Source organism: Martes martes (genome assembly GCF_963455335.1).
Source record: "Martes martes genome assembly, chromosome: 9".
Taxonomy (NCBI): Eukaryota; Metazoa; Chordata; class Mammalia; order Carnivora; family Mustelidae; genus Martes; species Martes martes.
Window position 1 is genome coordinate 51,441,987 of NC_137896.1, and position 17,728 is coordinate 51,459,714.

A 17,728-nucleotide genomic window follows, 5' to 3' on the forward strand; every position below is an offset into this window, starting at 1 on the left:
GCCAAGGAAACCCAAATGTATATTACTAAGTGGAAGAAGCCAGTCTGAAAAGGTCACACAGTATATGATTCCAGCTAGATGACATTCTGAACAGAGACAAAACCATGAAGACAGTAGAAGATTCAGGGGTTGCCATGGGTTGGGGGGAGGAGGGATGAGTGGACGGAGCCTAGAGGATTTTTAGGACAGTGAAACTATTCTGTATGATATTATAATGGTGGATACATGTCTATACCTTTGTTCAAACCTGGAGAATATATAACACCAAGAGTGAACCTTAGTGGAAACCATGGATTTCAGATGCTTATGATGTGTCCATGTAAGCTCATCAATTGTAACAAGTGCACCATCTGGGAGGGTTGCTGATAACTGAGGAGGCTGTGCATGCGTAGGGGTGGGGGTACATGTGAAATCTTTGTACCTCCTGTTTGATTCTGCTGTGAGCCAAAACTGTTCTAAAAAATACACTCTATTTAAAAATCCTCTTTGGGAGGGTGACTTACAATATCAGAGAGGCTATTTTTAGAAGAGAAAATGGACAGTGAGGTGGCAGAACTACACCAGTGGGTCTACTCCACAGGATATGTATTTGTGTATGTGAGTGCATGCCTGTGTGTATGTGTGTATGCATGGGTGTGTTTATATGCATGGGATTGTGTGTATGCATGTGCGTATATGTGTGTGCATATTTATATGAATGAAAGTGTGTGGACTCTAGATAGTGACTCAACAAGAAGATGGGGTTTTTAGCAACAGGTAGTTGAGTCATACAATAGGCTTCTTTGCTCTAGAGTAAGTTCCCTGTCCCTTGAGGCCTCTTAGCTGAACCTGAGTGATTCCTCTTTAGAAATGTTGCAGACAGGACTTCTGGGTTGGTGGGTCCATTTAGTTCTGATGACATCGAAGCTCCCTTCTAGTGTTAAGTCTGTGAATCTGGGACCCTCTTGCATGAGGGTCTCTGCATCTTCTCTTAGTGACCTCTTGCCAGGAGCACTTTCTACAGGTGCCTCTTCCTGAGAGAAGACTCTTGAGTGTTCACTTCCTGCCTTATGTACATTCACCCCCAGCTCAGAGAATCCTGAAAGCTCAGCTTGGGGAATCAGAGAGTGCTGAGGAGGCCCAGGGGCCCCAACTGGGGAACAAGAAGCTGTCGGGCCTGAGAAATGGACAATTTCCTTGCATCTCTTGAGTAACCCTTTGGGCATCCCTCTTAATATTTTCCCTATATAATTATCTGAAGCCTTGTCTCTCTGAGGTATTGAGGGGTTTAAATAGCTTAATTGCCATGGAAACAAATGCTAACACCCTCCTTTTCTGGAAGCCCTGGAAAATTCATGGCTTCCTCCCCATTGCTTCCTAAGTACTGATTTGTTGCCATGTTGCACGATAATCAGAAATTTGAATTGATTTATATCATCCCCCAACAGGATGCATTTTACTTTACTTGTAGCTTCACATAATAGGTTTAAGCCCTACTTCCCAAATCATTCAGTGATGACTTTGTGTAGAGCTATAAATAAGAAATAGCCGTTATCATCATATTCATTGTGAAATCTTGGAAAATAAAGCACCAGCCCTGGCCACATCTCTCATAGTCTTATTTAAGTAATACTACCCTTGGAAATTTTTAGTAGTAGTTCACCTAATCAGTTAATAGTTTTTCATTGATATTAACCATCATGGTTACTTTCAGGGGTCAATCTGACTAGGCTCTACTAGTCATTTTTTAGGTCAGATCTAGCGCAATGCTGCTGTGAATATATTTGTGGATGTGTTTAACATTTACAATCATCTGACTTTAGTGAAGGAGGTTGCCCTCCATGTGGCAGGTGGGCCTCATCCATTCAGTTGAGGGCTTTTAGGAGCAAACATGGAGGTTTCCTGGGGAAGAAGACATTCTGCCTCAAGGCTGCAGCATCAGCTCTACCTGAGCCTCCAGCCTGCTAGTCTGCTCAACAGACTGCAGACATTCCAGCCCCCACAATCATATGAGCCAATTCCTTTCGTTCTATTTCTTTGAGAAACTCTGTATGACAGAGATTTTGGTACCAAGAATGGTACTAGAGGAGAATAATCCTAAATATGAGTTTTCTGAGTTAGTTCTGTGTTTTTTGGAACTGGTTCTTTAAGCTGACAGATTTAAAGGCCCTATGACTCTATTTTCAGTGGTAAAGAGGATGGCACAATGTGCCAACAGGGACACACAAAATATCGCCATTGCACACTCTTAATCAAATACGTTTAACAGGCAAGGTTCTGGGTGATCTTCTGTATGATACTTAGAACATTTTTGTCAAACCTATGAGTATAATGAGATTGGCCAGTTGCTCTTAACTGTGCTGGACAAATGATGAGTTTGGGATTTCAAATTCCCAGCTCAAAGAACAGGTAAATAACCTGAAAGTTTCTATGTCTGCCCTGAAAGAAACGCTTAACTTCTGTAGCCCCAGAGCTGAGACTTCTTACCACTAAATCCAGAGGTTCACCCTGTGAGTAGCTGAATTACCATGCAGATTGAATACCTATGCTCACAGTAGGTTCATTGTTACAGTGAGACATTGAATGGAAAGGAATGGGAATCTGGAAATCTGGGAACATATGACTCAATTCTGATGAGGCTTGGAACATTGAACCCCTAAATTTTGCCAAGTCTCCTTTGCCAGTAGAAGCTGACTGTCCAGTCCTGCCTGATCAGGTGAACCTTCCTTTGACGGAAGAGCTCATTATTGCCTCCTCTCAGGTACTTGCCTTGTAAGATATTGTTGATCCTCAGGACCTACCTCTACCTCCTCTCTTTGCTTCCAGACCTAGAACTAGACTTAAGTCTGAGAGGACCTCAAAGGGTGAGGTGCAAAGCATGACCCATGAGGAAGTGTGCCATGCTCTGATGGAACTACATGACTTTTTCAAATTTTCCAGAAAGTAATCGGGGGAATATGAGTGGGAACGAATATTGAGAGTGTGAGATAATGGTGAAAGAAACAGAGTTAGAGTTGCATTTATTCATGTGGGCCAATGAACAGAGATTTTTGATTTAATGCTGTGGCTCACAGGATTAGAAAGGGATCCAACTGGATGGTTGGTTGGCTGGCTGAAATATGGACCAAAAGATGGCAAACAGTAACTTAGGTTGAAATGTTACCTGCCTTGATATATTCTAGAGAAATATACCCCAAAACTTTGGGAGATTGGAGTATTGAGTGTATGTGTCACGGAAGACCTGCTCATTCGTCCCAGAATGACACACCTCTCATGCCCACTGTGAGAAACATACTTGCTGTGAGAAGGGCTTCAGAATTCTTAAAGCTCTCTGTGGTCACACTTCCACACTGACCGAACCATACAGTGAGAAGCGTGGTGCAGAATTAGGAAGCCTGAATGCAATGAGAGGATGTGGATCCTGAGCCGACAAGAGCCAAATGGAGGCACTTAATTGTCCAAGCCAAGATGGTCATGGCTGCCATGATGGATGGCAGAGTTCAGGTGGTTGTCAGACACTGTGGCACTCAGTAGTGGATCAGGGCGTCCCAGAAGAGGAGCAGATGGTCATTCTACTAAATCCTGACATGACTTGTAAGCGGAAGAGTTCTAGATTTAGTGAACAGAAGTCTAACTAGTGTCATGACTTCCCTATCAATTCCCAGACTGAGGGTCTAGAGACCCAGAACCCCTTCAATGAAGGGTAAGCTGGGTCCTCTTGAGCAAGGACCCCACTACACTGTCAATAATTTATACTGTGACTCTTTTTCCCAGCTTTCCCCCAAAGGACCTTTTTACCAGGCTAACTGTACATTGGGGAAAAGGACATAATCAGACCTGTCAAGAGCTCCTGGATGCTGCCCCTGAACTGACACTGACTCCAGGAGACCCCAAATATCACCATGTCCCCCAGTGAGAGTGGGGCTTATGGAGGTCAGGTACAAATGGAGTTTTAGTTCAAGTCTGTCTCTCAGGGGGTACCAGTGGGTCCTCCAACCCATCCTGTGGTTATTTCCCCAGTTCTGGAATGCACAATAAGAATACACATACTTGGCAACTGGCAGAATCCATCTTCATGTTCACTCCCTGACCTGTGGCATGAGGACTTCTGTGGTGGCAAAGGCAAGTGGAAGCCACTAGAACTGCCTCTACCCAGTAAAATAGTAAACCTAAAGCAATACCACATTCCTGGAGACACTGCAGAGATTAACGCTATCATCAAGGACTGCAAGGATGCAGGGGTGGTGATTCTCACCACATCCCCATTCAACTCTCCTATTTGGCTCATGCTGAAGATAGCTGGAGTTTGCAGAATGATGGCGGATTACTGTAAGTTTAACCAGGTATTAACTTTAATTGCAGGTGTTGTACCAGACCTGGTTTCCTTCTTGAGCAAATTAACACATAGTCTGGTACCTGGTATGTGGCTATTGACCAATCAAATGCTTATTTCTCCATACCTGTTCATAAAGACCAGCAGAACATTTGCTTTCAGCAGGCAAGGCTGGCACTAGACCTTCACTGTCCTACTTCTGGGGTACAGCAGCTCTCCAGCCCTATGTCATAATTTAGTCCACAGGGACCTTGATCTCCTTTCCCTTCCATAAGACACCACACTGATCAATTACATGGGTGACACTATGCTAATTGGAACGATCGAGCACTAGGCTTATTAGATACTGGACTTATTGGCAAAACATTCGTACATCAGAGGATGCAAAATAAATCCAACAGAAATTCAGTGGCTTTCTACCTCAGTGAAGTGTCTAGGGGTTCAGTGGTGCAGGGCATCTTGAGAAATCCCTTCTATGGTCAAGGATAAATTGTTGCATCTGGCCCTTCCCACAATGAAAAAAAGAGGCACAATGCCTAGTGTGCTTCTTTGGATTTGTAGGCAATTTATTCCCCATTTGGGTGTGGCTTCTACCCCATTTACTGAGTAAGCCAATAGAGCTGCTAGTTCTGAGTAGGGCCCAGAACAAGAGAAGGCTATGAAACAGGTCCAAGTTACTGTGCAAGGAGGTGTCAAGGAGGTCTGGAAAAGTGGTGAAAGGAGAGACCTCAATGAATGGGCAAAAATCTGAGATAAAATTGTGTCCTCCATGAATTCTCACTTAAGGCTGCACTTAGCAGAGGATGGTTTAATGACACATTCTGTGGATACCAGGTATCCTCTTTCCCTAGCCAGCCCTGCCAAGTGGCTATTGTTACAAGGTGGAGGTCATATATGGCTTTAGTATGGTAGACTTCCACTCACCAATGATGACTTGGTTACAGGAGCACAGAGACCAACACTGAACCCCCAATATGGCACCATTCTCTGGGGTGAGCAGCCAGCTACCTGGTGGCAGGTTAAGGACACTGCCCTGCTTCCATCATGGAATGGGCAGCATTTTGTTCCCACTGAAAGAGACACTTATTATGAATATGGATTTGCCTTCCTTGCATGCAATGCTTCTGCCAAAACTACTATCTGTGGACTTACAGAATGCCTTATCCATCAGTGAGGCATTCTGCAGAGCATTGCTTCTGATCAAGGATCTCTCTTCACAGTGAAAGAAGTATAGCAATGGGCCCACTGATCTTATGGTGTTCCTTACTATCCTAAAGCAGCTGGCTTGACAGAATGGTCTTTTGGAGATCCTGTTACAATATCAGCTGGGTGGTAACACATTGCAGGGTTAGGGGAAAGGTTCTCAGGAGGATGTACATGCTCTGAATCAGCACTCAGTTCATGGTGCAGTTTCTCCCACAGCCAAGATTCACATGTCCAGGAACCAAGGTGTGGGAATGGGAATAGCACCATGTGCTATTACCCAGAGACCCACTAGCAAAACTTTTTATCTCGGTTCCCATGACTTTATGCTCTATTGGCCTAGAGATCTTAGTTTCAAAGGTAGGAATGCTTCCACCAGGAGACACAATAAGAATTCTATTGAACTGGAAGTTAAGACAGCCACCCAACAATTTTGGATTCCTCATGACTGAATAAACCGCCAAAGAAAGTAGTTACATTGCTGGCTGGAGTGACTGATCCTGATTGTAACTATTTCAGTCAGAAGTTGGGTTTAGTTTAGGGGAAATTGGGCTGCACTCCAAAATGGAGGTGAGGAAGAGCATAGAACATGGTATATTCCTCAAGGCATCTCTAACTACTACCATGTCCTGTGATGAAGGTCAATGGAAAGCTATAACAAGCCAAGTCAGTCAGTATTTCTAGTAGCCCAGACCCTTCAGGGATGAATATTTGGGTTCCCCTACCTTGCTGAGGTGCTTGCTGAAGTCAAAGAGAGTATGGAGTAGGTAGTGGAAGAAGTAGTTAAGAATACCAGCTATGACTAGGTACAGAAACAAGGATTATAATTGATTTTGTTACGATTATGTTTGTATGCGTATGTGTATAATCTTTTTCTTCCCTATCTTTTCCCCTTATGATGTTATATAAGTTGTACTGACTTCCTATCATAGTACTTAAATATTTTTAACTTTACATCACAGTATTCAAGTTATGGGATATCAAGGAGAAGAGCGAACATTACCTAAGGACTTTAACCCTCTTCTGGAGAAAGGGTTAGTACATTTTCAGTTGTATACAACATATTTGTATTGTATTAGGCAGAAGCATGACCTCACTGTTGTCTTTATTTGGAGACTAAATATGCTTTACAGAAAAGGCTATGAGGGCCAAGTTGACAAAGGGTAGATTTTAACAGTTAGTTCTATGTGTCAAGTTGATTGGCTATGGTGCCCAGTGTTTAGTGAAGTACTAGTCTAAATGTTGTTGTGAAAATATGTAGTAGACATGATAAACTTCTACACTCAGTTGATTTTATTGATTGATTGATTGATTTTAAATAAAGGAGATTACTTAGAGTATCTTCCTGGATATATAGGTGGGCCTCATGTAATCAGTTCAAGGCCTTAAGAGCAATCAGGTTTTGTGGGGAAGAAAAATTTCTGCTTCAAGACTACAGCATCAACTCTTGCCTGAGTTTTCAGCCTGCTGGCCTTCCTCACAGATGGTCTTGCCAGCCTCCACATTCATCATGGGAGCCAATTCCTAAAATAAATATTTATATCTATATGTTGTATTGGTCCTCTTCCTCTGGAGAGTTCTGACTGATACAACCAATAATAATTGACTGTTCAATGGAAGAAGATATTATTCCTATTTTAATATCAAGCAAACTGAAGTCTACGTGATTTGTCTAAGGTTATACAAAGTGAAGCAGAGAACCAAGAATCAGAAGGAAGTTGATATAAGCCAGTAACTATTCATTTCTGCTGGTTTGTACAAAGAGATTAGAAAGCAATAATGTTTTCATTAAATTGACCCATTAATTCTACTTGAGATGGACAGAAAGAGTGTGAATCCACCAAAAAGATTAATGGACTTCATTCTCCTGCTACACGCAAATGTGTCTTGTAATTTACCAAGACATGGCCTTGAAATTACTAAGTGCATAAAATATTAGGTAAACAAAAATCAAGTCTACCCCATGAGTGACTTCACCCCAAAGGGAAAAAATGGTATAAAGTTATCTGATCTCAAGGAGCTGGTATAATGCCCTCACCTCTGCCACCACTGCCTGGGTAGTGAGCACCAACAAAACAAAATAAAACCACAGCAAACAAAATGATGACAGCAGCACTCTGTTCTTTCTCAGTATTGCCTTCAGTTAAGTGGCAAAACGGAAGAGCACTCACAAGTTCTCTGGAACATTAGAGATGGCCCATCAAGCTGACACTGTCTGCCTTGCTGGGAAGGACAGCTTTTGGGTCCACTCTGCAAGTGTTACCTTCTGGTGTGGTTTATGGGGTGCATGTATATGTTTTTCTTTTTAACTGATTTCATCAGCTGAGTTTTTCCCTGGGTAGGGAAGACTAGAAAAATGTTCTTTGTCTTTAAGAACAGGGTGAAGCAACACCCTGAGAAAGAAGGCAGTAAGCGAAAGAATTTTGCAGAACAGAATCCAAACTTGCTGCGGGAATCAAGTGTGCTCCATGGCTCCTGAGCACTCACATGCCTGCAGTCCACATCACCAACCTTGCTACCACAGTCCGGGAGGGCTAGGTCATATGCCACTAGAGTGTAAAAATCCCCCAGCAATCTTGATGTGTTACAGTGGGCTCTGCCCTCTGGGAAGAATCACAGAACCCCCATGTGTCATTACCAGTAATCATAAATTCTTCTCCATTGCTAGTTTATTAGTATTTTAAAAATGAATTTTGGTTTAATGTTTTGCAGTTGAAACGTGACTTCTGACTAAAATTGTTTTCTTGCACTCTCATCCATTGTTTAGGCTGAACATTGGGTAGAAAACTGACACCTTAAAAAACTGTTTTATAGCTACGTTTCTCAGTGGACGTAGGAAAAAGAAGCCAGAAAGTGGAACTGCTGGTGGGAGAGGAGATGAATAAATCCCGCTAAGAGATTACACTGATCAGTTTGGGTTCATTTTTGAGTAGCCCACATCTCTCCATTTGGCCATGTTAAGTAGTCTTTTTTCTAAAACTGCAAAGTCAAATGTCCTTTTAATCTTTTATTAGAAGCCTCCGGGATCTAAGTTTTATATCTGTATCTATCTCCTAATTCTTACGGGATCTGGCCTTCCCTTACCTATCAAATGCTTAATCATGATTTCTAGTATTTTTGTTCCAAATACTAGGCTGAGCATTTGTGAGATTAACTGATTTACTCCTCCCCAAAACTCAGGGTGACAGGTGCCATCGTCCTCATTTACAGGTTAGGAAACAGAGGCACAGGAAGGTGAGGGACTTGCTCAACACCACAGGGTAGGTGGACAAATAGAAGGTCCCTGATTTACACCTGGCAGCCACGCCCCAGACACAGCCTCTACGCTCATTAATCAGTCTGCGCCTTCTTTCTTCTGGATCCTACCCTGAATGCTCTGTGGCAGGAGCCCCTGGGCTCCCAATAGGAGAAGCTGGCCAACAGAGGCAGAGGAAAGGAAGTGGCACCTGCCTGAGCACCCAGGGGTCTGGCTCTATTCCCAGTAATGACTAGCTGCATGGGCTCGGGCAGGCCACCTGGCTACCTGGGCTTCATGTGCACATCTGTGCCCTGAAAGGGTCCCCAGCACCCTACCAAGCAGTCAGCCGGAAGTGCATTGGATAGAACCTCACCTCAGAACAAAAGCTGGGGGTTTCTATGGAAGACCTGGGGGAGTGGCTTGGCCCTGTGCTGCCTTCCCGGGAGATAGTCAACCCCTGCAGAAGGTCTCCAGCTGCCTCTGAGCTCTCCACAGATGGGGTGAGGCCACTGTCCTACCCCGCCTAGGGGTCCGTGCTCTGACAGACATGAGGAAGAGGCTCTGTCATTGTCATCAGGGACGTGACACTCCAGCAGCACGCTCCCTTCCAAAAATAAGTTGCCTACAAAACTTCAGAATGGCTTTGTTTTGACAGCTGGGATTCGTTCGTGCTTTGAGGATGGGTTCAATTTCAGCCTAAAAATTACTCACAAGCTAAATGCCAGCTTTTCTCATCCCACAGGAGGCAGCCCAACCACAGGGAGGAGAGAAGTTCTGAAGTCGTTGGGGCTCCTCGTGGCCCACAGCAATCAGAAAGGGACCCACTGCCCAGCCAGAGTGCCAACACCAGTGCCAAAGGGGATAGGAGCTGCCCAGCAGGAGCGTTCCTGGAAGGAAGGGGGCCTCCACAACCCACAGCTGACCAACTGAATGCCAGACTCCTAAGCAACTCATTTGTGAGTCACATGGGGTTCCCAAAGCCCATGAAGACATGCCACATGTGTCTGTGAGCCCACACATGCTTCACGAGCCACCCTCTTCTGCTGTGGCCCCACCAGAAACACCGCACCGCTCGATGGCTGTCTGCAGGTTTGGGCCTGACCTGCAAGAGAGTTGAGGGCAACTCTCCCTGCAAGAGCTCGGTGTGAGGACCAGGCCTAGAGCAGAATTCAGATCTGGTGAGGTCAGCCCCAGCCCAGCCCCAGCCCTGATTAATGTCGTCCGATGCAGCAGGACACCTCCTCAGCACTGGTTTGGTTGGTGGGGCTCCTGCAGCTAGTGTGTGACAGCAGGAGGGTGTCTGCCTGTCTCAAAATTGGGAACATGCTGGCAGCAACTGAGATGTTGCTTACAGAGCCTACAGTAGCCCCCCCTTCCAGTTCACATCTTAGAAACAATGCAAGTCAAGACTTGCTTACTGCCGTGAGCCTAAGTGGAGAGAAAAATGATTCATAAACCAATGATTCCTCAATTTAGAAAAAAACCTGCCTGGTTGTTCTAAAGAGCTTCACCCTCAAGATTTCTTTCTGTTGAACCTCCTGGGTTTCCACTGAAAATATAGTTGCAACCCCATATAATGTATGCCTTGCTATACTCTTAAATGGGTGGGACGTAGATAATACAGATCAAGTTCAAAGTTCACCTGCAAACACCCATAGGTCCTGTCCCCACTACAGGCAGGCCCAGTGGCTGCTATTATCTGTCGTTCTGTCAGGTCTGCTCTTCCTCTCAGACCAGCTCCCCAGAGCCTTCATTATAAAGGTCGTGCCAGCCACGTGGCTTTGATCACATGGCTCACTGCCACGTGGGCTCTGGCAGCAGGTGAGGGACTTTTCTGTTTCAGAGGTCTTATGAACACTCCGCACCAGATGATATGGGTCAGTTATCCCTCTATCCCAATTGCCTGTTTACCAGCCTGCATCCTAGTACTAGACTCAGTGTCCCTCCAGGCCAGAGCAGAATCTTCTCTCACTATAGATTCCCAGGGCCCAGCATTCTACCTGGGCCACATACATGTTCCTTGTAATAAACAGGAGAGAGGGGGTGACTTGAGTGACTTCTAGCCAGATGGCTGGGGAATGCTTCCTGGCTTCAGGAGGGCCATGATCTTCTACCTCCTTCCTCAGAATGTCACTGCTGCTAGTCACTGACCGTGGCCTCTGTCTAGGGGCACAGTGCCCTCTTTACGATGACTCTCCCATGGAGTTGACCCTGAGGGATAACTGACCCATATCATCTGGTGCGGAGTGTTCATAAGACCTCAGAAACAGAAAAGTCATGGATGGACAGGTGGTATTTGATGGTTGTTTCAAGCACAGAAATGGATTTAAGCATAAAGGGGTTAACTTAAATACTCCAGATCATCTGAAAATTCTTCCAAGGTTTTCTTTCCACTCTGCAATCTGTGGGCACCAAAAGATGACTCCAAAAATTGTATCCAGTCCCTTCTTCAGAAACATTAGGCCCAAGTCCTTGGTGGGAAGATCTCCAAAGATGCCCACCAGCTGCACCTTCTGAAGACTGTAACCTTCATGATTTCCGTATTCTGGGGTCTTTCTCATGTTTTGGGGTCTTCTCTGTGCCCTGAGATCCTCCCCATGCCTGGGGTGCCTCTCCTGTCTCCAACCTGGGAGGCCAGGAAGGGAGCCATCCAGCTTGGGGTACCCTGAAGCTATACAACACACTTCCTTCCCATGTCTTCTTGGGGAGGGGGCCTCTTCCATGCGGGGCCACCCCCAGCAGGTCTGTCCCCAAGCAGAACAGATCCCCAATCAGCCCAAATGGTTCCAGATGCTGGAAGAGTCCCTAGTGCTGTCCAGGGCTCTAAGTGAATCCCTGGATCAGAAGTCCCCCATCTCAGACCTGTCCTCTGTGCACCCCGTCCTGTCCAGGCTTCCTCACTGCGGGCTTCAGGGCTAAGGCACAAGGGCACAACTCTGGAGTGGGCCCTGCTGGCAGGAGTGGGCAGCTCTCTAGGAGGCTGGCAGCCAGGCCAAAGGGCAGCCCTTCCAGGCAGTCATAGGACCAGAAAGATGGGCAGGAAGAGTCTCTGGGAGAGAGGCTGGAGGCTGCACACTCAGGCCGAAGCCCTGGGCCCAGAGAGGAGCTCTGGCTCAGGATCCAGTCCACAGAATGAGCGCCCATCCTGTCAGCCCTTGGCCTCAACCCAAAAGTGGGCCAAGTAGGGCCAATGCACAAGGCCTGCCTGGAGCAGGGCTGAGAAGCCCAATACTCAAGCGTAGGACTAGCAGAGTGCCAGCCTCCCAGGGGTCTCCACAGCAATCAGTGCCCACGAGCCACAGTTGGGTCCTCTTTGTACCCCGCATGCCGGGATGCCTCGGAAGAAATCTCCCATGCTCCTAGGAGAGAATGATGCCTGCCACGACCTCAGGGGCCAGGAGCCCCATCAGTCATGGTCTTCTCTCTTGTGCCCACGCTTGGAAGGGCCTGGATCAAATTTCAGAAGAGCCTGGCCCTGTGAAAACTCGCAGGCACTTTGGTTTGGGTCTCTGTGGACAGCATGGCTGGGAGCTCCGCCTTTTTCAGAGGAAAATTCACAACAGAAACAACCTGAAGAATACTGCAAATTACTTTAAAAAATTCCTTCCACTGGAATTAGACATGGGCACATCTGTGATAGGTTTACCCAGAAATAGATTTGAAGCCAACTGCTGTGTTTTCAAAGTGGGTGAAATCTGTTCGGCTGTGGTCCCGGTAGGGGCGGGGGGCAAGGGGCACAGCACAAGGGCACCAAGGCCCCCCGTCCCGGGGGCACTCAGCTGGCTTGGGGTACACTGCACAGATTCGCAGGAACAGCTACTGTCTTGGCGCTTCTGCTAGAGATGGCAACTGAATGGTTTGCACTTTACTCTGAAGTAGGAGAAATTCAACTGGGAATACAAAAGGAAAAACCATTAACAGGTGGTTTTTTTCAGACCAGTGCTTTTTTCTTGTTTATGCTTTGTATGAGAGGCGAGAAGTGAAAACCACACATCACACTCAGAAGGACGATATACAGTATTTCTCCCCCGGGGTCTGACGTGGACGGTTGCTGTCGTACCTATGAAGATGTGCTCGCTTCATCCCGCCAAGTCCATTTCACCTCTTCCTTGAGAGCACAGCGTGGACAGCCCCCGGGCTGCGGCCATCAGTGCCCAGCCCCGCGCACGGCTGCTACAGGCAGGGGCTGGCCTGTGCATTTTTGCTGCCTGCGCGAAGGGCACATGTCTGCTGCTTTCCTTCTGTGAGCAGGCATTCCTTCCACGGTGCCTTTCAACAAGAAGGACCCTCCGGGTGTCCCCTAGACTCAACTCATCCTTGCTGATGTAGGAGAACTGGTAGCAGAGAGTGAACCCTGAGTGAGAACAAAATGCCTGCTAGGTGTCTAACAGGCTGGGAATGTTGAGAGCAGGCCCAGCGCTGGTTTTCCTTAGCAACATGCTTAAGAGGGCAAGATGGTGAGTAATATCGCTTTCCTACAAGACTGACTCTAATGTCATGAACCCTAGCCCTATCTGTTTTGCAAACTAGAGAGAGGGAATTTTTTGGTAAAAAACCAGAAATGTTTACAGAACTATTATTGCCTCTCCCTTTCCAAGTCCATTGCTTTTTTAAGGCCTGGAGGAGCTAGTCTTCCAGGAAGCATTTCCAAGTGTGGGGGGGCTTGTACCCCCACTCTGCCCCCCGATGAGGCCCAGCTACATCTCCCAACCAGGCTGCAAGGTGGGAGGGAGCAGGCCAAGACCAAAGGATTTGCAAACAGACATGGACACAAACGGCTGAGCAATGATTTCACTTCGTGCCTGGGACCCTGCTGGTCTCAGGGGGGCTTGAGCTCTGCTGGGGGAGAGCACAGGAGCAGTGGCTGTGACTGAGGCTTCTTCCACAACCCTGAGCATGGGAATAACGTTCCTCCGGACCAGATGAGACCGGCGGTGATGAGGCCCGAGCACCACTGATCTGGGGGCCCTGAGGAATCTGGTGTGCAGTTCCGAGAAACCTCTGTGCTCCCTCCAAGCCCAGGAAGTGAGCTAGTAGGCGTGCCTCCAGGGTCCACTGGACCTGTGGCCTGGACGGTCAACGCTGGTTTTGGTACTGTTCCTCAAGGGACAGGAGCAGCTATCCTTGCCTGGAATATACCATCCTGTGTTGCAGGGTTCACCCCAACTCTGGCTAGCACACACTCATCAGAAGACTGGTTTTAAGGGCATCTGGGTGGCTCAGTTGTTAAGCATCTGCCTTCAACTCAGGTTATTATCCCAGGGTCCTGGGATCGAGCCCCGCATCAGGCTACCTGCTCAGCGAGGTGTCTGCTTCTCCCTTTCCCTCTGCTGCTCCCCATGCTTGTGTTCTCTCTCTCTCTGTCAAATAAATAAATAAAATCTTTAAAAAAAAGGAGAGACTGGTTTTATATAGAAAGGTTTTAAAAGATCCACAGCTGTGGTAAAGCCAAGAGGGAATGAGAATACTTTGCTCATACAGCAAGGCAATGAAGAGAGTAGCTCCCAGCTAGACATGTGGGTCCACACTGTCCAGGACAACAGTGGGCACTGCAGTCACCTGTGAGCACCGCAGATGTCTCCCTGGGTTTTAAAGGCTGAATGTAAAAAATGGCAAAACACCTCATCAACATTTTTCTTATACAGATTACATGTTGAAATGATAATATTTTTAGATATTGGGTTTAATAGATTATACCATTAAAATGAATTTTACTTTTTAATTTTATTTTTAAAATTCTTTTAACTTATTAAAAATGTGGCTACTAGAAGATTTTAAATTAGATAGGTAGCTTGAATTATAGATTAATTGGGCAGCACTGATTTAGAAATCTGATTCTAATCCTGACTAATCCAGGGTCTAGCTGGGTAGTAACAGAGGCAAGCCCACTGGACTTTTGTGAATAAGCCCAATTTCCTTCACAAAAAATAGCTGAAAGTGCTATCTACATAAACTGTCATTCCAGCATCCCCCTCTTGTTTCTCCTCAGAAAACAGGCCTATCCCACGTAGTTGAACAGGTTGTACACTGCACAAGGATGACACATTGAAGGGAAGGGAAGCTGTTCACTTTGTATATAAGTATATTTGTATATTTATTATTATAATATCCTGGTACCTGGCAATAAGTATCTTGTTCTAACAAAATGAGCATATTACAGTGACTTCTCAACAGACAGAATTAAAGCATTCTGAGGAAATGACACTTTTTCTCTGATTTGCATAAAAGGTCTATCTGGGCTCAGGTTTGCCAACTACTTGAACCTGAGGCCTACCTGAATTCCACCCCGAGGAAAGCTGCTTTGCTGGTTTGGCCTCCATCTCTGTCATAGGCCTGAGGCATCTGAGGGCAGGAACTTGGGGCCCTAATTCACGCCTTAATTTTATAAAATGTCATTGGTGTCTGGTACCAAAGAGTTACAATAATGCTGGGCCACAGCCAGGGCTTGCTCAGAAAGGCCACTTACCTTTTCATTTTTCTTCTCATCTGGTTTGCATCCAGTGTTGGTGGGGCTGGACGACGACAAGCCACTGACAGGACCCCCTCCAGCCTCCCCGTTGAGGTTGGCAGCACTGACATTGGGAGGTGTGACGGCAGACGCTGCAGATGTAAGCGGAATGGCTGGTCGGGGGCACTGGGCCCCGATGACCGTCTGCACCGGGGGCTGGTGCACGTGCTGTGGGGACACCACCGAGTGGGGCCTGAGGCTGGCGGCGGGCAGGCGGGATGGGGAGTTCTGGGTGCGCAGGGGCGACACGGTGGCAGTTGGTCGGTCCTGGGCCTGGGCTGAGGAGTGGGCAGCTGGAGCGTGGGGTTGGAGAAAGAGTAGGGTTGCGAGGTTAGTTTTGATACTGCAATGTAGTCGCCACCGACTCTTTCCTCGGCCTTCTCCCAGGGCTCCCAGCCTCTCTCTGTGGTCACTCCACACCCAGCCACACTCCACAGGAGAGAGACTGAGGCCAGGTGACCGGGGAAACACATCCCAACTCCCGAGCCCTGCCATGGCACAAAACAGCTCACCCTCAGGAGGACCGAAAATACCTTTTCCAAGGTTGCCATGAGCGTGGGCATATTCCTAGGTTCCGATGAAGCCTTCTAACTGGTTTCCTCTGCTGTGATGAACTAATACACTCACAAGTTCTCTTATAACGTCTTTGTGAAAAATGTTCATAAAAGTAAAGCCTGTGACAGAATCCCAAAGAAGCCCCAAGGTGCCCGGGAATTATTAGACCCCACTCCCTCTAAGGTGATCACTGCTGACAGCTTGACTCTGGTTGGTCTCAACCCCAGAACTGTAACTCGGTCCCCTGTTCACGCTTGGTATTAGGGCCAGTCGAGCTCAGGCTGAGCACGTGTGGCAGCTTTAGCTGGTGACAGTCATAGGAGGAAGGCAGCTGCAGTCTTGGGGGCAAGCCGTCACCCCTCTCACCGCGACCTGCCTGTGGCCATTGACTTGCCCACATCCGGAAGCAACAGTTCCTGGATTTACAGAACAGGAACCTCACAATGACGACTCTGGCCCCTACTGCCAGCAAAAATGCTTCCTAACGATGGTAAGGTTATGAAGGCCTCACATTGGTAACAACCCACCATGTGAAAACATAAGTTCCTTCTAAACACAACACTGAATTAAAATGAATCTTGCTGCAACTCACATTAGTGATTTTAAAGAATTGTCTCCTTACTAATCACAGAAGAAACATACTGGGGGACAGAGTGAGCCACACCAGAGGAATGGTGACTTGTGGCCTGGGCTGGTGACCCAAAGGGAGACACGGGTTGTGCCAGCCCACGTCACTTCATGCCACATCAGACAACTCAGATCACATCATTTTTGCACTGTCCCCCAGAAAAGAATTACACCTCACACTGTCCTTATTTTCCACCACCAGAATTCATGGCATTTGTGGCTTTGCAACATGAAAAAAATACACGTCATGAAACAAAACGATATTCTCAGCCACCAAATATGCCTTGAATAGATAACCTACTCATAAATCCTCAGAGCATTTCCCTGGAACGTGAAGTAACTCGGCACGACAAACCAGAGCCCCTTCACATGCAAGCCAGGCCTCTTCCCTCTGACAGTGCTGCGTGGGAAGAGCTGGTGAGATCTAATTATGTGATCCTGGGTTCTCCGGGACTCCGGGACTCTGGCTGCGGCCTGTTTCTAGGAGGTGAAATAAATAAAGGCTGATTTATGGTTTTTGAAGTATTCAGGGTTTGGGGTGGGTTTGAATCCTCACTGAACGTGGCCCCAAGTTTCAAAAGACCAGGTTAAGCAACTATGCAGATCGATGAACCCACTGGGGTCACTCAATCAGCCCGAGGTAACCCGTGACTTGGATATTGCTCCTGGGGCCATTTGTCTGCCTCTCCCCAGCTGTCTGAACTCTCCTTCACCCCAGCCCCCCAGCCCTGGAACGAGAATTGGCAGCTGGGCCAGGCAAGAGCAATCGCTTGGGCTCAAGAGCCTGCAGGGGCTGCTCCAGATTCTTTGGCTGAGTCCCACACCACTCCTCTCTACCTCTGGCTGGCTTCCACGTGCCTGCCACATCACCCTGCCAAACCCAATGCAAAAGAGGAGAGGGTGTTCCAGAAAGTTCTAAGCCTGCCTGCCAGGCAATCTCTTTGACATGCTCCCCTGTTTTCTCCCTTGCTCCTCCCCTCAGCCACTCCAGTCTCCTGGCTGTTCTCCCAACACAGGCTCTCTCTCACCTCAGAGGCTGTGGCACAGAACCCTCTTCCCCAGAGTCACACGTCCCCTGGCCTGCTTCAGTCAGCTCAGACACTGCCCTCCCAGAGAGCCCTGTTTTTTGCCAACCCACTGAGCAGTGCAGAGTGCCGCTCTGCAATCCTAGCCCCTCTTGCCCTGCTTCGGTTTCCCTCTCCTCCCATGGCACTATCTGCTCTCACCCATCTGTAGGATACCCTCTTCATCGTGTGTTCACTGTTCCCTGCCTGTCTGCCCCCCA

General features: G+C 47.3%; 1 protein-coding gene across 2 annotated transcripts in view; it reads right to left on the reverse strand.

Annotated features, from left to right (window-relative positions):
- The window catches only part of SH3RF3 (SH3 domain containing ring finger 3), a gene marked incomplete at its 5' end in the record, with an annotated part of 355,085 nt that overhangs the window by 37,204 nt on the left and 300,153 nt on the right, over positions 1 to 17,728 (reverse strand). For both annotated transcript variants that reach the window (XM_080813191.1, XM_080813190.1), the window contains one exon: positions 15,220 to 15,554. In XM_080813191.1, coding sequence (XP_080669317.1) covers positions 15,220 to 15,554 — 335 coding nt within the window. The remainder of the gene's footprint in view (positions 1 to 15,219; positions 15,555 to 17,728) is intronic.